We start from the raw sequence: 22,444 nt of genomic DNA, 5'->3' as shown, positions 1-22,444 counted from the left end.
TTTAGTAAACGTTTATGAATGAGGGGGTTAGTATTTATTTATTTAGTAGTTTAGTGAACCTATCACAAATGAAATAACCATCCGGCCTAGCCAAGGTGACAGTCGCTTGCGCTTCGCTATCAAATCGCTTTGTGTCTCTATCACTCTTCCATATTAATGTGACAGTGACAGTTGCGTTTCGTTCGCTACGTAGCGTTAGCGATTGGCACGTTGTCTACGGGGCCCATTAGGAAACCAATATTCAAGTCAAAGGAGAGGCACCGAGCCAATGTATACAAGTTTGACATTTTTAAGTAGATATAAAATTATAGCATAAATTAAGTTACACAAATCCAGCAGTACCTAATTTATATTAATATGCACTAATTTACATGAACATACATAAATATACATACAATTGTTTTACTATTAGCTTCACCACGTATTATCACCATTTGTTTAGGTCTGAAAAAAAGAACGTATATTGGAATAAGAACAGTACAAGTAAATTAGTTCTAATTTGTTATTTTCAAATTGTACATTATAAATTCATTAAATGTGTAATATGAGTGTCTCTATTGTTTCCCATAAAGTTTTAAGTCATAATGTATTGTTTGTCCGTCGTTAGTCATAATTTGGTTTTTCTCAGAAACACGTAACTTTTCAGGATTGCCATAAAACAAACCTAACCTATAGTTCGTTTTTTTTAGCATTAGAAAGAACTTCGCAGAAGTAAGCTTGTGGTTCCAATACCGGCACTTTTAACAGTAATAATTTGAAGTAAATTATATGTATTGACTATGCTACATTAGATAATTCAATAATTATTACCAATTAAAGAGCCTGATAAAAACTGCACGCTTGCTTCTGTGGAGTTCTTTCTAATGCTAAAAAAAAACAACTATATCTATAGAGTTTCAGAATTATGACTAAAGGTCTCCTAAATACCTAAAATAAGGTAAAGGTAATCTGACAATCATTACATTATGATTTTCAATAATTATGTCAAAGATAGGGATCCGGTTATATGAGTACCTATACTCTACGAAAAAAAACAAGTCCCGAGTTTGACAGCTAAGAAGATGGAGCTGCATGACGTCATATATTTTGTAGTAACAAAATTGTCAAACTTCAACTTTTGGCAGACAGAGTTACCGCGTTATGTATGGGGCTGTACAGCGTGATCTAAATTAGCTATCCAATAGGGAGTATTACTGCAATATTCTGCCGCCAGAGTGCAGGAGCAATTTGTTTAGTAAACCATAGAGTAACTTATACATACTAGGCCTTAAACAGTTTTTTTGAAAAGTTTTCACTATGACATTGATGCATCAAGGCGGTTTATTTACAAGTGGCCTAAGGCGAAACGCGAAAATCGAAATTTCTTTATCTGCCTCTTTATCGATCGAATAGGCAAGAGTGATAGAGAGGCAGAAACCGAACTTTCGATTGTAGTGTTTCACGGTAGGCCATGTGATTGGCCTAGTGATGCCCTCTACTCAGAGTATTGCGTAATATTCCCTATTCGAAGCAAATATGACGACTTTTGTTTTGTTATAGATCTTTTTAGCGATATTTACAGACGTGTCAAGTCTAAGAAGCAGTTGATAATTGTTTGTGACATGTCTTTGAACTGAAATTATTTATTTCCGGCCTTTAGAAGTTCTTTAGAAAAAGACAAAATTTAAAGGAAGTTTGATAAGTTTTAAGGAAAATAGTGTTATGTGAACTCACCGCTACCACCAGGAGAAGAAAGGTGACTTGTGCTGGAAGCGCTGCTGGAACGAGTCGAAGAACCGCGACGACGTCGACCCGCTTTTGGACCTGGAAACAAAACAATACATTAGTATATTGTAAAGATTGTATTACAAAACACAAAAACATCGCCCAAGCATTCGCTTGCTTTTGGTGTAGGTGGTTGCTTGTGGTGTAGGCAATAGTTTGCTGAAAAATATCATGCCTGTTCAATTTTTTTAATCCAGAGCATAGCGCTAAATTTCTGCATAGAATCCTGGGCGTAGCGAGGAATTCTAGTGTAGAATTATGAGTGAAGTCAGGAATTAAAGCGACTCCCTGAGAATATTAATAATTATTACATTATTCAAGCTAAGGATTGATTGAATGGCTACGAAATTATATCAGCTTATTCTGATGATGGGCAGCGTTTAAGATTTAATCCCTGTAGTCTAAATTTACCAGCCGAAAAACGACCTTGAGGTTATAAATTTAAAGTCGAATTTTGATTGTCATTGCAGACGAGATATGGCGTCCGTGGGACTCAAGGGGTTTAATTCTTTAAACGCGACGCCTATCGTGCGCGGCGCGTCATTGTGAACCTTGTCGGAATGCACTATGGTTGATATTGGGCTGTAGCCGCCTGCGTCAGTTGACGTCTATGGCGGTCAAAGGGTTAATATCCCTAGGCGCCACTTGCACCATTCCACAACCCTGGGTTCGGATCATGATATCCCTTTGTAACTTATGGCACTATCCCTTTCGACTATTCAGGGTAGTCAGAATTCAAGTAATAATCTTATCTGTGGTCGTGCACGCGATGGGACGTCAAGTTGTGTCAACCCTAATAATTGCTCGAAGAATGCTGAGCCGAACGGAGCCGTGTTTGCCCGAAGCCAGGAGTGTCTCCCCACTGACTAGGTTAACGGTTTAACCGGTTAACCTCGGGTTAGTGGGATGGTGCAAATGTATGTTAATATGACCTCTCCACGATGACGGCGGGCATCTGCACCAGCTGCACGGGGCTCTTGTTGTCCTTGAGCGCCTGCGTGAGGTTGAGCACCTGGCCGCGCATCACGGACATCTGCCGCTCGAACAGACCCTTGTCGAACCCTTTGTCTTGCTGAATGTTGATGTTACCTCTCCACGATGACGGCGGGCATCTGCACCAGCTGCACGGGGCTCTTGTTGTCCTTGAGTGCCTGCGTGAGGTTGAGCACCTGGCCGCGCATCACGGACATCTGCCGCTCGAACAGACCCTTGTCGAACCCTTTGTCTTGCTGAATGTTGATGTTACCTCTCCACGATGACGGCGGGCATCTGCACCAGCTGCACGGGGCTCTTGTTGTCCTTGAGTGCCTGCGTGAGGTTGAGCACCTGGCCGCGCATCACGGACATCTGCCGCTCGAACAGACCCTTGTCGAACCCTTTGTCTTGCTGAATGTTGATGTTACCTCTCCACGATGACGGCGGGCATCTGCACCAGCTGCACGGGGCTCTTGTTGTCCTTGAGTGCCTGCGTGAGGTTGAGCACCTGGCCGCGCATCACGGACATCTGCCGCTCGAACAGACCCTTGTCGAACCCTTTGTCTTGCTGAATGTTGATGTTACCTCTCCACGATGACGGCGGGCATCTGCACCAGCTGCACGGGGCTCTTGTTGTCCTTGAGCGCCTGCGTGAGGTTGAGCACCTGGCCGCGCATCACGGACATCTGCCGCTCGAACAGACCCTTGTCGAACCCTTTGTCTTGCTGAATGTTGATGTTACCTCTCCACGATGACGGCGGGCATCTGCACCAGCTGCACGGGGCTCTTGTTGTCCTTGAGCACCTGCGTGAGGTTGAGCACCTGGCCGCGCATCACGGACATCTGCCGCTCGAACAGACCCTTGTCGAACCCTTTGTCTTGCTGAATGTTGATGTTACCTCTCCACGATGACGGCGGGCATCTGCACCAGCTGCACGGGGCTCTTGTTGTCCTTGAGTGCCTGCGTGAGGTTGAGCACCTGGCCGCGCATCACGGACATCTGCCGCTCGAACAGACCCTTGTCGAACCCTTTGTCTTGCTGAATGTTGATGTTACCTCTCCACGATGACGGCGGGCATCTGCACCAGCTGCACGGGGCTCTTGTTGTCCTTGAGTGCCTGCGTGAGGTTGAGCACCTGGCCGCGCATCACGGACATCTGCCGCTCGAACAGACCCTTGTCGAACCCTTTGTCTTGCTGAATGTTGATGTTACCTCTCCACGATGACGGCGGGCATCTGCACCAGCTGCACGGGGCTCTTGTTGTCCTTGAGTGCCTGCGTGAGGTTGAGCACCTGGCCGCGCATCACGGACATCTGCCGCTCGAACAGACCCTTGTCGAACCCTTTGTCTTGCTGAATGTTGATGTTACCTCTCCACGATGACGGCGGGCATCTGCACCAGCTGCACGGGGCTCTTGTTGTCCTTGAGTGCCTGCGTGAGGTTGAGCACCTGGCCGCGCATCACGGACATCTGCCGCTCGAACAGACCCTTGTCGAACCCTTTGTCTTGCTGTAACACACAATACAATTATGTATTACCACAGAATAAAAAATAGTACTAGGTACAGAAGGTTCACTCTCTAACAAAACGCGTCTATTACGACAGATATGACCGCAAGCGCGAGCAGGTCCGTAGCGGTGCGCGGCAACTACTACTGCTAGACACCAAAGAGGGACGAGGAGTGAGCCACGCCTGTATTGCTTATAACTATCCTCTCATAAATATCCAAGATTACGTCTACGCTAAACTGTGAACTGTCGTCCGCAGTACTTCCAGACCGATACGAGTACAACCTTCAAACCTTCAAGAAAAGAACGTACTCCCATCTTAAATGCCGGCAACGCACTTGTAAAAACAGAAACTATTTTAAAAAAATGTATGCATATTTGCAGCATACCACCTATTTTTAACACGTTCACTGTCCGTGTCCAATGTATGGGTCACGAGAAGCCTCTATTACAGAGCCGTAAGGTTGACAATTCAGATTGGGACAGTGAATGTGTTAATTTATAGTTTGGTTATAAATGCATGAAATCATTACCGCACCAAAACCCCAGTGGGCCCAGCGCATGATTGTCAGTTAACATCGTTGAGTAGACGATGGTAAATAAGTATGGATATCCTGATAGTCATTACTAATGGCTCGGCCACGTTATCGAGCGACTTGCGACGGCGGCAGCGATAACCATAGGTTGGAGCGTGACACAGCGATCGGACCTTTCGCTCCAACCTGTGGTTATCGCTACCGCCGTCGCAAGTCGCTCGATGTCGTGGCCGAGCTGTAAGCTCGTGTAATATTGAGATACTTTGCAGATGAATTGGTTGAGAGGGGAATTTTTTTACGAAATTTATTTTACTGGTATATTAATATAGGAGCATAAAATGATATGATTATGAAATTATTTAAATAGTTTATATGGAATGAATGTTATAATTTTTCGAGATTATACTTACTTTGAATAATAAATTTAATTCATCACATAGTTCCTGGACGAAGTTCATGTCTGATAATAACGGAAGTACTAGCTCTCTGAAACAATGATACAATATTTAAGATAGTTACAACCTTTTTTAAGACACACGAGGTTATACGCCCATTTCATGCGTGAATTTTTTTAGCACTGAGCATTTTTTCATAACTTTATGGGCTGGCACATCCAAAATACTAGACTTAGAAATATCGGGAGCTCGAAAACAATACAAAAGGTAATCTCGGTCCATATCCCGGTCGATATAAGTCTAGTGTAACTAACCTTGAATAATTCAAAACTGTTACATTCAAAATACTTTATAAACATTAAAGTCGAATGTTCGGTTTAAAGTCTTTATTTCTCAAAAGAATAACAATAATTCACTTACTTGAGAAAAGAAAACAACATGCATAATTTAGCTATGATTGAATGTTATTTACAGAATGTCGAAAGCTTACTTAGTATTTAATTATAATTTTAACCCTTTGAACGCGCCGTCGTAAACCTAATTGGAATTCATGAAATTTAATATTCAATTGTACCGTCGCGTCTGTGGCGGTCATACGGTTAAGCAGTTGGTGCGGCCGATCCTTTGTCTAATCACTTTACCTTGTAACAGTGGTCGGCAACAGGCGGCCCGCGAACCTCTCACTTGCGGCCCGCGAGCCTCCCTGGCTATTTTGTATGTAATGTTGACTGTATTTTAGAATAGTTTGTATTTAGTCTAATTGTAATTTTAAGTTGTTTTTATTTTTTGTTTTATTTGGCATGTTTTTGTACCATACATATGTATATATGAATAGATAAGTTATATAAGAAAAAAAATGTTGACAAACGACAATGTCTGATAAAGTCATAAATAAATGTTAGCAAAGTGCGGCCCGCGTCCACTTCGTTAACTACTATGTGGCCCTTGGCTGCTAAAAGGTTGCCGACCGCTGCCTGATAATACTTAAAGTGCAGTATATTAAAACATTTGAGAGTGGACTCACTTGGTCTCCTGCGAGAAAGGCAGCTTGGCCTGCGGCAGCCAGGCCCAGTGGTAGGGGTAGGCTCGCCACGAGTCGGGGTGCTTGAACGGAAATGCCAGACCGTTGTCGATGGCCGCTATCGACACTTCCGGCGTCTGCCAATTCTGCAAGATCAAGCAAAATTATAATTAAAAAAAAACCATTAAATCATCAACAAAATGTCGCAGTAAAAACCTTTGTCAACGAATTTTTGAGCCTGTATTCCTTAGGGTGTATTCCATCTGTCCAATTCCAATGTCATTGCGTCTCACTCTCCCATTAAGCAAAATGTGAGACGCAATACACATTGGACAAAGAAATAGAAATTGGACATGTGGAATATCACCCTTATGTTGTAGTAACCGGCGAGCGTGTATGAGGAATGTTATGAAAGTAAAGGAAGCGAAAGAGGTATGTCAGAATCGTAGCAAGTGGAAATCCGCCTCTCCTTCTCCTCCGCGAATAGGCGTGACTATACAAGGTGGAAAGATAAGTCGGGCCCTGGAGGGAAACTACCTTAAATCCCTAAATTTAAGGTAGTTTCCCTCCAGGGCCTCCAGGGCCCGACTTATCTTTCCACACTGTATGTATGTATGTATGTATGTTGTAGTAATGATGTAACTTACGCTAGGGTCGGTCATGTCGATATCTCCTCGCGGCGTGACCTGCGGCGCGTCGTATTTGATCAACCAGTTGTCGTTGCCACGATCCGTGTTCCTTATGATGTAGTCTAACACGACAAGCCGTTCGAACTGTAGCTGGAATCTGAAATTGACACACCACAACGCGATTGATCGTCACTAGTTGCGTTAGACTGCACGATTGGCTCGAATTCATGAGTGACACCGCTGTTCTAGTACCATTCTTAGTGCCCGTAAGGCCTGTCTTTATATATAAGTCAATGCCCAGATAGTGTTTTTATCAATGTTTCGATTTTATCGTTCTATTAACGTTATCTAAATTAAGATGTGACCCGGTCGATCGAATATGCCGCGAAAGCGAAAGAGGGGTACCGTAGTACCTACGGTCGGTGCCCCAACTAAGTACCCACCATATTGTACAGAAAAGTGGATACCTACGTTAGGGACCCGATATACGCATAATCGCTAAATTTGGACGCAACTTTAGACCAAATTCCATTTACTGAAATTACCACTACGCTATTCCGTATTTTCAAATATTCTAGATAAGTCTACTAGGTTTTGAATGAACGGAACGTCTGTCACAGAGCAAATGCGTAATTTCGACGTAACGTGAAACACTAACTTCCTCATGACGTGCGCGGGCGGCGGGTCCTGCTCGAAGCGCCGCAGCCAGTAGTCCGCGTCCTTGTAGCCCTCCACAAACAGCTGGAATGATCCCGCCTGGAAAAACACAAACAGGTTCTATTTAATCTTGAAAATATTACCGTAGTTGCTAGGAAAAACATATATTTTATATTGTTTGATGTTCCCTCACTGCCCCATATAAACAACCTACAAGTATGTATAACGTTAGCATAACGTTGTTTTTACCTTTATTTATGACACGCAATTTTTTTTCGGATTACATACTCTCAGCTTTTAGTAGCCTGTATTTTTTTGTTATTTTGTAGTCTGTATGTTATGTATTTGTTTTTGAATTTAGATCCCTTAGTTAGTGGAATATGTACACAAATTTGTACGCGGGGTTTTAGGAGGATAATATGGTTATTGCGGCTCCCTAGGGAGCTGCGACCCACATGTTGAAAAACGACTACTTTGTTGCTTTGCTATACATATGTTACCTTAGGCGGGAGGCCCATCCTGTTGAACCGCAGGTTAGGGAACTGCTCGGTGATGGCTCGTTTGAGCCGCGACCGCTCCCGGTCTATCCGTAAGTAGTTGAACGTTTCCGAAACCAGCTTCACCACCTGCAATCATTAGCAAATATTTGGAATTGGACGGCAGCATAATAAGTAAAAAAAACCGGACTAGTGCGAGTCGGACTCGCGCACGAAGGGTTCGGTACCATTACACAAAAAACGGGAAAAAAGTTTTTAGTATTTATTGTTATAACAGCAACAGAACAGAAATACATTCATCTGTGAAAATTTCAACTGTCTAGTGCTATCCACTATCACGGTTCACGAGATGCAGCCTGGTGACAGACAGACGGACAGTGAAATCTTGGTAACAGAGTCCTGCGTTTACCCTTTGGGCACGGAACCCTAAAAAGAGAATTTTTGATACAAGATTTTATTGTCAACGATATTTTCCTTTCAAACTTTCAATAGTCGCTGTGGCAATTCTAACATACCCAAACGCAACGAGTATGCGTTGCTTTATCACATGATTCCCATGTCCACATTCGGTTTCCATCATCAGAAATATAGGACATCATTCTGTATTTAAAAACCCACGATAAAATATAACAGCTACACAAATCCGCAGCTTAATTGGGTCATCCGTTTTGGCGACAATTGGGAAAATTGATCCGTGTGAACAAACACTCAATCAGTCTCTCACCCTGAACGTATACACGCCGTCTGCGTTTCTCCGTCGCGAGTAAAAAATAACCAAAACTAAATGGTTTTCTCAAGACTGAATAAATATTTAGTTATATCATTATAATATTTAAAAAAATTTAAATCCAAAAATGTTATACACAATCGACCATTTATCTGCAATAAGCACGAAATGTGCATCTCCATTGATATTCAGGGACTAAAAATGTAAAAATCTTCGTCTACCCTTCGTATGCCTTTGTCAAAGATTAGCTACTGAATTAATAACCTTGAGATTGTAACTTACAGTCCAAATTGTGTGGTACGGATACGGGACAAGGCATACGAAAGGTTAATCTGATTGAATCGTAAAACAAGCACACGCCAAAGACGACTCCATTCATTTTGAAATAGCTTTAAAAGCTCTAAATCGCGTAGACAGTAGCCTACTTTGCACCAATACTACCTATAAGTAATATTAGGTATGTCTGCTCTGATTGCGGCTATCAGTCACGTTAACCGATAAGCATTATAAACAATGCGCGTATCGATCTGTATGTCGGCGCTCGCGCGATTACTAATGCAAGGATCGTATGCCGTGACGCAACGTATGCGTCATCGGCAGACGTCCAAATTAGTCAGCGCCAGACCCGGCAAGAAAGCCTTCCTGCGTATGGGAAGTACCATAATAAAATAAAGCCTAATTTATGGATATAGGTGGTACTTTGCTCGACGTATAAAATGATTAAATTTAAAACATGTACCTACACAATATGTATTAGGGTAGGGTCACACACGGCAGTTAGGTTCACGGATATCCAAAGTTAAGGGCTATAAAACACCTAATTTTCCCATTGATCACTTATGTTTACCTACTCCTTGGGTCGTGTGCAGATTTAAAAATATACCTAACTTGTAACTCCTGTTATCTTTTGTCCATGGGACTGACAAAATTTGTTTTAAAAGCTGTACCTATACTATATGTGACCCATAAACCTACAGGACGCTAGTAGCGTCCTATGATATATGCTATTATGATAAACACAAGGCCAATCAGACGCACAATCTGCTTGATATTAAGTTTTAAACAATATAGATGTTCGTATAAACAAAACCTACCTACCTAGACTCAGCCAAGCTGACCTAGAATCAGCTAGAAAGCCCGAGCTTACATGAAGGAAACGCGCTCAACAATAAACCGCAGGCGACGTGAGATACAGCTACAAAAATATCAGCTAGGCCACTTCACAAAGATATGACTCAGCTCAGACATAAAAGAAATACAACAAACACACGAGATATCTACCTAAGATATAAATTACCTAAAAAAAACGACCCCAACTGAATGGGACAAGGGCAAGAGAATGATGATATAAATTGGTACAAGAAAACCGTGCGTTCAGCCCAGAAAAAAGCGGCTGGGTGTGCGCTGCGATTAATAAAACAATTCGCTTTCACAGATATTGTGGTCAAAGTGTATTTCATGTTTCATATTTTATCTATAGGTACTTATACCATTTATATTTGATGCACATGAGTTCACTTTAGTATTTTTAAGTTATAAATTATATGGAGATGACACCTGTCAGCGTACCCATAAAGTTTGAAAAATAATACCTATACCGTATTTTTTTACAAACAATTATTTTATCGCGCTTTTTTACGTAAATTCATCACGTAAACAGATAAGGTAAGCAGAAGATACAGTTAAATTACGCGAAAGGGCTTATGTTTTTAAAGACGTATGTAACCTTACCCATGTTTCCTTCGGAGTGCAGCGTAAAAAAACCTCAATATAAATATATATGTGCGCAAAGTGATACTTCTGTTCCCTGTGATGTCACGAGATTGTAACATAATCGGGTCAAATTGAGATTTCGTGTCAGACTTGCGTGCCGGTAGTGTAGGTATTGAATTCCACGGCGCCGATATAACGATGACGTATAGGAAACTTCGTAACTTCATGGAGACGTATTGGAAGCCATGTAAAGGGAGTTTGACGTAGTATTGAGCCCAGTATTTCTGAGGCGCGAACTCTTGGTATATCGCGGTAATATTCGCATACAGTAGTGCATAATTATTTTCCATCGTATTTTCACGGAAACGTACGAACGTGTCTTGCTATTTCAGTCAGTCTCAGTAGAAAAAGGACTGAGATTGACGGATGTACCATGAAAAATACGAACGTTTCTGAGAAGTGAGAAAATACGATGGAAACATTTATGCACTACACCTGTGCCTATTCGAAAGTTTCTGAGCTAAGCTAAAATGTTGTACTAGAAAAGCTAATATCATTGTCAGTGCCGTACGCCGTATGTGTACTTATTTGCCACAAATGTACGGCGGTCGTTTTGGCGCTGTAGACTTCGGCGTCAGGCGAATTCGCTCGGAGCCTTTTGTTCGTTCGTAGCCCACCAGTTAAGGCTTCTAAAGCGATCAGTTTATTACACAACCCATTTTAGAATTTTTTATTTAGTAGTGTGTAAATATTGTGCAATTATTGATTTATTACTATGTATATTAGAGTCCAATAACGCCCGGAGATAAAATATAATGACTTCATACAGTCAATGAAATCATAGTACATTCATACATCGGATTCTAGGGGGCAAATTGTATGACGGATTGGGATCCCGTCGTACAATTTGCCCCCTAGAATCCGATGTTTGTTAATGTAGGTAAAACAAAGTTATGTCCCTCGACAGTCATAACCAGTGATAGTACATTTTCCAGCATTTTTGGTGCAGCAGAGTGGTGTTAACGGAATTGGTATAGATAATTTCAACTGAAATGGTAAATTAAGGTTAATATTAACGTAACTAGCGCTAATTAATCATTAGGGTTGAAATTATTTATACCAATTCCGTTAACACCACTCCGCTGCACCAAATCGATTCGCGTGGTGTTAACGGAATTGGTATAGATAATTTCAACTGAAATGGTAAATTAAGGTTAATATCAACGTAATAAACGCTAATTAATCATTAGGGTTGAAATTATTTATACAAATTCCGTTAAGAACACTTCGTGCACCAAAAATGCTGGAAAATGTACGATCCCTGGTCATAACAAGGAAATTAACCTAAACGTAATAGACATGTTTAGTTTAATGGAAAGCGAGCATGTAATAAATAAATAAATATAAAACCGGGCAAGTGCGAGTCGGACTCGCGCACGAAGGGTTCCGTACCATAATGCAAAAAAAAAAACAAAAAAAAAGCAAAAAAAAAAACGGTCACCCATCCAAATACTGACCACTCCCGACGTTGCTTAACTTTGGTCAAAAATCACGTTTGTTGTATGGGAGCCCCATTTAAATCTTTATTTTATTCTGTTTTTAGTATTTGTTGTTATAGCGGCAACAGAAATACATCATCTGTGAAAATTTCAACTGTCTAGCTATCACGGTTCGTGAGATACAGCCTGGTGACAGACGGACGGACGGACGGACGGACGGACGGACGGACGGACGGACGGACAGCGAAGTCTTAGTAATAGGGTCCCGTTTTACCCTTTGGGTACGGAACCCTAATAAATAATAATAAATAAACTTGCGCCAGGGTTGCTTCCAGGGTTAGCCAACTATCTCGGAGTTAACTGTGTATACAGGGTTAAACTGTACTGTTAGCTCCCAGTTTAGACGGTTAACTCCTAGTTGGCTAACCATGGAACGCGCAAGCGGCCCAGAGAGTGTAAGTATCCCTAACCAAGTATATTTCTTTCATAATTTATTGTGATGTACCTATATAATATTCCGCGGTTAGGGAACAGACGGGACTTACCAAAGCTACACATATGCATCTATTTCGTTCACTTCCTGTTCTATAAGTTTGAATACTCCCATTATTTTCTATAAATTGTTTTGTTACACATTGCGCACTTACCCTAGTTTTTGGCACGATTTTGAGTCCAATCTTGGTGTCGACGAGACTCGCGCCGGCCTCCGAGAGGTACCCCTGGTTGGGGATCAGACAGGACCTCCCGAAGCAGCAGGGGCAGCAGAGCTTGTGCATCCATTTCGTCCATTTTGGATTTAGCCGGCCGTACGGCTCCTCGTCTTTTGGTTTGAATACGCCTATTATTTTCTGTAAGAAGAGAGAAATAGGTAAAAGGTAAGTTTAGACTACAACACTATACACGGTACACTCAGTGTATAGACCTAGTGTCTCTGTATGAACGTGAGTGTCTATAATCTAACACTCGCGTTCGTACAGAGATACTAGGAGTATATACTGATTGTACCGTGTATAGTGTCGTAGTCTAATCTTACCTTAAAGCTTGTGGTCAACTGGTGTGGGCTTGTTGTTAAAAAGTGGCATGGAGACAAATACCTAAATGTGACGCTTAACTTCAAACTCGGGTAAATCCATTCGACTCTCTCAGCAAATATCAACCCTATTACCTTTTCTTAATACCAATATCGCATAATCTGACATATAATCATATGGATTAACCCGAGTTTGAAGTTAAGCGACTTAAATTCTAATGCTATTCTTACGTTTTGTTGGTTAATTTAGAGAATTGTAATAAAATCCGCGTAATATAATCGCGTTTAAGGAATCGCCCACGCTGGTGTTTAGTCGTGGGACGCACAGTTTACGATGCAAATTGTATGACGATAACGGCGACTTCTGCTGTGTTTTGTCCTTGATGTATTTCTCGTATAATATCTAGAGTATCTACGGCATTTTCCATTAAGCAATATACCATTACATATTTATTTCTGTTACTTCAGAACAAATCAGGATGCCGAAGACCGGGAAAGGTGGAGAAGATTGAGCAGGAAAGCGGACCCTGGCGCTAGGCTGGGAAAACGCTAGGTTGAAGAGGAAGAATACTTCAGAACGAATCATTTAAAAGTATCATACCTATTCATGCGTCACAACATGAAAGATATATTTGACTAGTATGTATTGTATATTAAACGAGGTATTATATTGCGTAATAAAAGGGTATATAAGATGACGCATTTTGTTATGAATTATCAAAAGGGTTCGCGACACGATACCTCGATTCTTACGAGACTACTCCTACGTAAACTTTTTATACTTAAGTAGTATTATTGCTGCCTATACCACGCTTGTATACCTAAATTCAGATTATGTGACGTCTCACGGGTAAAGGTACCTTATGGCGGTTGGCGCTTACGCTATTATTAACGCCGCTCCAATATTATTGCGGCGCTATGCGACGTAAGCGCCAGCCGCCATAAGGTACCTTTTCCCGTAGAACGTCACATATGTTTTTGACAAAAATTTCATTTTTGGTAAGTACATGCTTTTATCGTTATCGCTGACTGTACTTTTCTTTCCACAGGCAACTAATACACATCGAGACAATTCTAAAAACCCCAAACACAATTAGGTTTCGTTGCCTTATCATATCAAGTGCTATGGCCACCTCCTGTCTCCATCATCAGATCAGCTCAATGGTACCATAATATTTCATATGTCACCCAACTCACATATGTATGCAAATTTTCAGCTTCATTGGAATCAAATTACATATCTATATACATTAAGCTATATACATGGATACATTGCAAGTTAATAAAAAGCTTGTAAAAAGGGGTGAAGTACCTAAGATGTCAATGGCCTGACCTTAAAACTAGACCAAAGGGCAAGAAGGAATAAAGTAAGTAACATTTTGTTTCCGACACACCAAATAAGGGAACCATTCTCGAAGTCCCCTTAACCCCGCGTCGGAATATTTATCTATGCTCCAATTCAACGCGAAACTGGTATGGACCAGATTTGCATATAGTATGAATAAGAGCAGATTATGTGTATTCTACAGTATCTAAATGTGTTAGCACATAAAAAAACCGACCAACGGCATGTCGGGTCATGCTCACTTGCTCAGTGTAGGGTTCCGTAGTCATAACTTGTCTGAGAAGTCATCACGGTCAAAAGTCAGGCCAAATATGATCACATGATTTCTGGACGGGCCCTAATAAGAAATAACTTATTTGCGATCAAAAGCTCAACCCCAAATACCCCAAACATGTACCAAATTTAATAGTTTTAATAAATAAATAAAATAAATAAAGAAATATTATAGGACATTCTTACACAGATTGACTAAAAGTCCCACAGTAAGCTCAAGAAGGCTTGTGTTGTGGGTACTCAGACAACGATATATATAATATATAAATACTTAAATACATAGAAAACAACCATGACTCAAATGGAAAGTCTCTTTTAAGTCGTCCGCGATTGATATATTTTCCCATGCCAATTTGCAGTGTTCTAGTACTAACGAACCCTAAAGTGTTGTACCAAATGTCGTATTCGGAGAGCCGCGTTCGGTCACGGTCACAGGAAAAGTAAACCGTATGTTGAAGGTTGTGGTTAGCTGTCTGAGACGTTACCGGGGTAGGTAATAATACCTACACAGTTCCTCATCATTATACAAGGTGCTACACCAGCCACTCAAAGTGGGATGGGCACACGTTGTTTAAGACATACTGAGCAACTTTTGCTATGGAACCAACCCCGAAATCCCGAAAAAAAATTGACTCTCCTCTGGCTGATATTGATATCTTCTATGGGAGTGTCAATTTTTTTATCGCAATTTCGGGGTTAGTCCCATAGTAAAAGATGCTCAGTATGACCTATACAACGAGTACCCACCCCACTTTCAGTGGCTGATGTAACGCGTTGTATAAAACTAATATTTTTAACTTTAACTACTACTTTTTAACCCCCAGCGCAAAAAGAGGGGTGTTATATGTTTGATACCAATGTCTGTCTGTCTGTCTGAGGCATCGTAGCTCGATGCGGTGTTTTTTACGTGAAAGCGAGTTTCCTTGCGGTGGTTCTTAGCTATGTCTGATACAAATCGACCCAGTCGTTTGAAAAGTATCAGCACTTTTCCAAAATGATGTACATATATGGCATAATATGGATATTTTTGGGATATAGCGTAGGGTTTTATTTTTTATTTTAATACTACATATATTTATGCGTAATTAGGGACAAATAAATTCTAACCACCTCTGGCGCTCGTTTCATGAGAGCTTGTAATACGCACGGTAGTCTTTTTCATAAAAGAAAATAGGTTCTTTTTTTTCTCTGAAACTATTTTCTGTGCAACAGCCACAAGAGATGAGACAACAAGCTTATTAATATGCAATACAAATTCATACCTAACGCAATTGAATCAACACTACTCAGGACTACTGATTGATAATGATAACCGCTTGCCAAAGAACCTTGAAGTCTATCGCCATGACTGTAACGTTGTTTATTATTTTTTTCGCACAAATTAAGCAACCTAGATGCGATAGCCTTGTCGCGTTCATTTGTTTCATTAATCATTGTCAAGATGAACATTGATGGGCAATTTCAGCGAACTCTAACAATTACATACGCTCGAAATTGAACTTTAGGTTTCCTAGGTAAGGTCGTTTTTCCTTATTCAGAGTTTATTTTTGGTACACTATTTTTTTCTCCACCAAGATTGTCCACCAAAATCTTTAATTCTAACCATTTTCACTGAAGATTTTTGGCAAGCGGAAAAATTGCTCATTGCAGACAACAAAACAAATACCTACATCGTCCGGTCTTGAAGAAAAACGCATTTAACCGATTTTCAAGACCAAAGTGATCCCATAAGAGCTCCGTGAACAATTTGGCGCGGAGCTCTAATAAAATAACAGTTTTTAAAGAAAGTCTCAGACATATTGATGGCCGCGTGACTCAACTCGTATCGTGAAATATGGATACTTAAAAAGTTTAAAAACATGTAAGTTTATTTGTATTGAACTAGGTACCAGTGGCGGAGCGTCCATAGAACTCGATTCCCATCGGCTTGTCTGATATTCAGGCTCTTGGGCCATTTTCTTTAAACTTATGAAGAAAAGGAAGGGCAACTCAGCTACGGCTTGCCTACGAACAATCTAGACGCGCCGGCACTGCAGGTACTGAAAGGTATTTAAATATTTGGGCAAGTAATTAAAATAGTTGGTTTATGAAGGCGGTTAAAAAGGAAATTTATTATGAACTATAATAGATGAAGCAGTCTTTGAACTTTAAAAGATAATTATTATATGTAAATAAACGAGATTCTGTTATGTACGCATTAGGGACAAACATTAAATTTTACCTGTGTTAAATGAATGAACTTCTAATATTTTAAAGTGTTCATAATACGATTCTAAAAAGCTCATTAGGTCTCATTTTAAAATTGGAGTTTCTTCTAATTAGGCTACCGGCGCCAATAATAATACCAACTAATATCTAATGAGCATTAAAATTAAGAAACCAGTTTGATTAATGGTTATGGCTATTTAGTGAATAGTTCAAAGGGATTAATATATCTGTGCACTTTTACCTATAAATCGTGTAAACATGTACTTTTTCAGAGCTCATTAGGGTTTTTTTGTGACACCTTAATGGGGTTGCGAAATATATTTTACAGTACATATGGTCCTATTTTCCCGCACTAGCACGCGTAAAATAGCACTTTTCGTGCGATGTCAAAAGTTTAAAGGGCCATATGTACTGTAAAACGTTGTACGATACACGTGCGAATAGGTAATTCGCAACTCGTGTCGATTTAAAACACTCCCTTCGGTCGTGTTTTAATGTATCGCCACTCGTTTCGAATTTCCTCTTTTCCGCACTTGTATCGTAAATAACTATTTTAATACAGTTGCTCAAAAAGTGCTACTTTACGTAGCTGTTTAGCGTGCAGAAAGTTGGTTTTCGAGTTTTTTAAATTTATACTTGTTCCAATTCATGACTACTTATTGATGAGTGTTAATATTAGTTTCATTTAAACGTAAATAGCTGCCGAAACGCCTGTCAAAGAAGAGGCATCTTTTCCTACTGCAAGCATGTTTTAAGTTTCCATAAGGCAAAGGTATTGTTTTTATAAATATACGATACACAAATAATCGTAAATAACGATACTTAGGTAATAATAGTACAATGGTTTATATTTACAATTGTTTATGTCTTATAGAACATGCATTTGAAAAAAAAAACCTTTAATTGAAGTGGGTTCTATAATAATAACAAAATCCATTCTAGTCGAATCGAAGCTAAAAAAACCGGACAAGTGCGAGTCAGACTCGCCCACCGAGGGTTCCGTACTTTTTAGTATCTGTGAAAATTTCAACTGTCTAGCTATCACGGTTCGTCAGATACAGCCTGGGGGCTATTCATAAATTACGTCATTTCAAATTAGGGGGGGGGGTCTGGACATCGGATGACGGTAGCATGAAGTAGGAGGAAATGGGGTCATTTGAAGCATGATTTTTGGATGATTATAGGCCCCCCCCCCCCCTATAATCAAAAATCAAAATCGTCAAAAATCGATGACGTAATTTATGGACAGCCCCCTGGTGACAGACGGACGGACAGCGGAGTCTTAGTAATAGGGTCCCGTTTTACCCTTTGGGTACGGAACCCTAAAAAACACCTCTTCATAATGTCAAAAATTTTCACTGCGAAAGTTCGAACTTTCGAATTCCTTACTTGTTGTTTTTCTTATTTTTTCGCAGCTGTATTAAAAACTATCTCGGTACTCGTGAAGTAATGACATGCTTTCCGCACTAGCATCGAAATGTACTATTAATGCCTAGTTGGTCCTGTCATGGACATCGTTGAAAAATGTTGAAGTAGATTAAGAAGTCATATACTTACTCCACCAGGGTTCTTGACGAAGTAGGAGCCACTGGAGCCCTGGTATATCCTCTCTGGGAAAATGTTGAAGTAGATTATGAAATATACTTACTCCACCAGGGTTCTTGACGAAGTAGGAGCCGCTGGAGCCCTGGTATATCCTCTCTGGGAAAATGTTGAAGTTCATTATGAAATATACTTACTCCATCAGGGTTCTTGACGAAGTAGGAGCCGCTGAAGCCCTGGTATATCCTCTCTGGGAATATGTTGAAGTAGATTAAGAAGTCATATACTTACTCCACCAGGGTTCTTGACGAAGTAGGAGCCGCTGGAGCCCTGGTATATCCTCTCTGGGAAAATGTTGAAGTAGATTAAGAAGTCATATACTTACTCCACCAGGGTTCTTGACGAAGTAGGAGCCACTGGAGCCCTGGTATATCCTCTCTGGGAAAATGTTGAAGTAGATTAAGAAATATACTTACTCCACCAGGGTTCTTGACGAAGTAGGAGCCGCTGGAGCCCTGGTATATCCTCTCTGGGAAAATGTTGTTGTCGATGGCCACCTCCGCCTGCCATACCAGCTCACTGAACTGCGGGTCATCTGTCAACAATAATAGGAGTTACAGATAGTAATAACACTTATGGAATATGTCCTTTATTCTTATTATGCTACAATTTAACTAAATTCTATTTAATATTCTAAATGAACAACTAAATGAAATTTAAAAATATTAAACTAAACTAAATGATAAAACAATTTTTTTATTGAAATATTGGCAGTAATTTATTAGGTATATTTTCCAAAATGTTTGTATACTGTTTTATCTGTGTAGGTACTATTTACTATTGTTAATTTACAGATACATGTTTGACCTATAATATGTTTTGGTTTTCTTTGTATAATATATATGATGTAAAAAAAAATCCTGTTTTCTTCACAATATAAAAGTACCTTAAATTGTACTAAGTAATCCTGTTCAATGTTCGTGTAATACAATCCAACTCTAATGATGACTTATGAAATCTTTATTTCAATTTTCTTATAGGTATAGTAAAGATAAACAAAACTTATATCTAATATATCTACCAACCTGTTTAAAACCAAAATATGAGCCACTCTTAATGGATACATTCATGATCATATTAAAGGGCTTTAATTAACTAAAACACATAAAACCGTTTCATTGCCACACTCATTATAAATGAGCTCGTTTTTAAGCAACACATTCTGTGAAACCTGTTTATCAGAGACCATTGGAATTAGCATTTTTATCTACAGCTGACTACTGGGCGAATTACGCTCTATGTCAGTTTCAATGGATGGATAAGTTGCTAACATTGTTATGCACCTATGCCATCCAACATTCAGTGGCAGGTTAGCCACGTGGCAAAAGTAGTAAATGCCACGGGCTCCGCGTTTGCGGACCCCCCGCACTTGCTCATTGTGGCCGTAAAAAACCTAAGTATCACTTTGTTCACTTCAGACAAAATTAAAACAACCCATGATAGAATTTGCTACAGGCCCTGCGCTGGCTTAATCCAACACTGCCTACATTGTTTTAGTTTCAAGTTAGGTCCCCACTGAAAACCAGCGCTGTGGCTTGCTGTGGCAATGTGTTGACTAGGAGCTCCTGTTTGACATATAATTTGTGTTGTTTATTTATAGTACAATCAAATTAACTATACAGATTGTGATGTGCTATAAATGTTTTATCTGTCTTTCTTTCTAAAATACAAAAGTAATGATTACAGAGAAAAAAGTTGTGGCGAAAAAAAAAGTTAAGTTACCTAGTAAGAAGGCTACCTAGTTAGAAGGATGAGGTAGTAGTTGCTATTTCAAAATCCGAATGCAAAGGGTTTTATTGAGGTTGAAAAGCGAACAATGTAATTACACAGTAATTATAACAATGATCAGTTGATGAAATAAAGGACTGAAATGTGTAATTCAAGTTTATCAGAATATGGTTAATTTTGTATCAGAACCAACAAGCTTGCAAGATATACTTAAGTAAGAGTTTGTACAAATAACATGAACTTTCACTTTGCACATTGTATTTAATTAACTTATTTAGTAACTTGTATAAGATTACTCATATGTATGTCAAATTTTGCAGTAAGACATTGTTTTCAAAAAATATGAATCACATAAGTTGAAAATAAGTAGATTTAAACTTACAACAGAAAGTAATTAGTAACGGTATACATGCAAAAAGAGTTCAGTATTTCTGTAAAGCCTTCACAGGTAGCATATGGCATAGCGTTTTGAGTAAACAAGTGGCAAAGTATTATTTGTTTTACAATAAAAACATAAACATTACAGAGAGATTCTAAATTAATTTGCTCACCACAGTGAAAAGGCTGATCCATGTAGAAGAAATTTTATAAAAACAAAGTGAAAACTGCAAAGACAATCTACAATTGTTACAGTTGGCTGAAAATTGACATTTTACTTTACCTTGTGGCTATATTCACTCAAGTTACCTGAGTAAACATTATTTTTCTAATGAATCTACAGTAGCATGAAGTTGAACACATAATTATGCAAAACTTAGTAGCAAAACAATGCCAAATTATTATCACCTTGTATTCAGGGAACTGTGTAGAAAACCAAGGTCAATTTTACTATCGATATATCATTGTCATTGGATTATAAATTAAACAGACTGTATGGAAGCCATACAAAGCTCACAGGGAAGTCAGACTAGTATTTTTAGAAAAATAACGACCGTCATCGATTTAAATTAAACATGATTGCTTGCCATATGTTCTGTGGGCGCAAACTTAGGTTTTTGGTAAATAAATAGGCGGATACATGAGTCAGTGATAATAGCACGTAATTACCTGGAAAATGGTTGTAGGACACTTCGAAGTCGCCACGGCCGCCCAGGAGCGGCTGCGACTCCCGGTTGACCCCTGGGGAATCCACGTTGCCCTCAAAACCGACCTCTGGCACTAAACAAATCTCCTCAGCACTACTGGACAGAGATACCACGCCGTCATCCGGCAGCGTAATTGGATTGTGCGGCTTGTCGAAATCGAGGTTCAACAGAGTCTCTTCCGTACTCATGAGTAATGTTAAACAGCGATACTCTGCCGAGCCTCATTTAATTCGTCTTGTAAATTCTTTGTTCCACAATCATTTACACAAACACGACCACTTCATTCATTGTAGCCAAGCAGAGACTATAGAGCACTGACAATTTGACAAATTCACGACTGACAGATGACGAAATTGGCATAGACTAATGTTTTTTTTTCTAAATAGTGCAGTGAAGCGAATCGGTATTGAAGGTAATCGATATCAAATCGTTATAAAGTAAATAAAGTTAAAATTATATTATCAAGTCCATTCCGTCAGTACAAAAAAACGACAAATTTTAAAAAATGTAGGCGCGAAAGGTATACTTCCCTTAGAAAATTTGAATTTCGCGCCTTTTTCTGCTGACAAAGTTGTTTGACTGACGGAAATGGCTTGACAGACTATACGCTATATTTACACATATATATCGGTCAAGCAAATCTTGTCAGTAGAAAAAGGCGTGAAATTCAAATTTTCGACGATATCCCTTCGCGCCTACATTTTTCAAATTTGCCGCCTTTTTCTACTGACAAGATTTGCTTGACCAAGTATATAAATAATGTTTTTTAAAGAGATTGATGCTAGTCTACATGTCTTTGTTCGAGTACCATGCAAGTACCTAGAGCAAACCTAGAGTCTTTAACATATAATTTAAAAACAAATTAAACTCCTGCAGTTATATAAAATCTTGTTGAAATTTGGTTGAAATCGACAACATTGCCTTAGATATAATAACAGGCGAGTAATTATTAAAGAAAAGTAACGTAAGTTTGGTATTCCACCTGTCCAATATGCATTGCATCTCACTTTCTCACTAAGCAAAATGTGAAACGCAAATACACATTGGACAAATAAATTGGACAGGTGACAGGAATACCACCACAATACTACCCTAAGCACACCCTAAGTGATAAAAAAAATAAAACGAATTGTAAGTCTAAGAACGTTTATTATAAGAATACATAAACAAAGAAAACAACAAAGTGCTTTAAGAAAGAACTTATCTATAATTATGTATAAACGATTAAACGTATTAACCTCTTATTAAATA

At 39.5% G+C, this 22,444-nt stretch overlaps 2 protein-coding genes across 2 annotated transcripts in view; one reads left to right on the top strand and one right to left on the bottom strand.

Moving 5' to 3' along the window:
* LOC134789380 (FHF complex subunit HOOK interacting protein 2A-like) overlaps positions 1–22,444 on the top strand; it is a 257,350-nt gene that overhangs the window by 68,193 nt on the left and 166,713 nt on the right. The window lies entirely within an intron of this gene.
* LOC134789747 (phosphatidylinositol 4-kinase type 2-beta) lies at positions 55–21,543 on the bottom strand. Its single transcript, XM_063760379.1, has 11 exons — positions 21,156–21,543; positions 18,797–18,915; positions 12,570–12,770; positions 7,987–8,112; positions 7,488–7,585; positions 6,848–6,986; positions 6,204–6,346; positions 5,195–5,270; positions 4,110–4,249; positions 1,714–1,803; positions 55–444 (listed from the first exon to the last, which is right to left on the bottom strand). The coding sequence occupies exons 1-10, from the start codon at positions 21,379–21,381 to the stop codon at positions 1,716–1,718; spliced, it is 1,356 nt and encodes a 451-aa protein (XP_063616449.1). The 5' UTR covers positions 21,382–21,543; the 3' UTR covers positions 55–444; positions 1,714–1,715.

This window comes from Cydia splendana, chromosome 1 (genome assembly GCF_910591565.1).
Source record: "Cydia splendana chromosome 1, ilCydSple1.2, whole genome shotgun sequence".
Taxonomy (NCBI): Eukaryota; Metazoa; Arthropoda; class Insecta; order Lepidoptera; family Tortricidae; genus Cydia; species Cydia splendana.
Note: the sequence above shows the minus strand (reverse complement) of the source record. Positions and strands in the feature narration are given on the sequence as shown.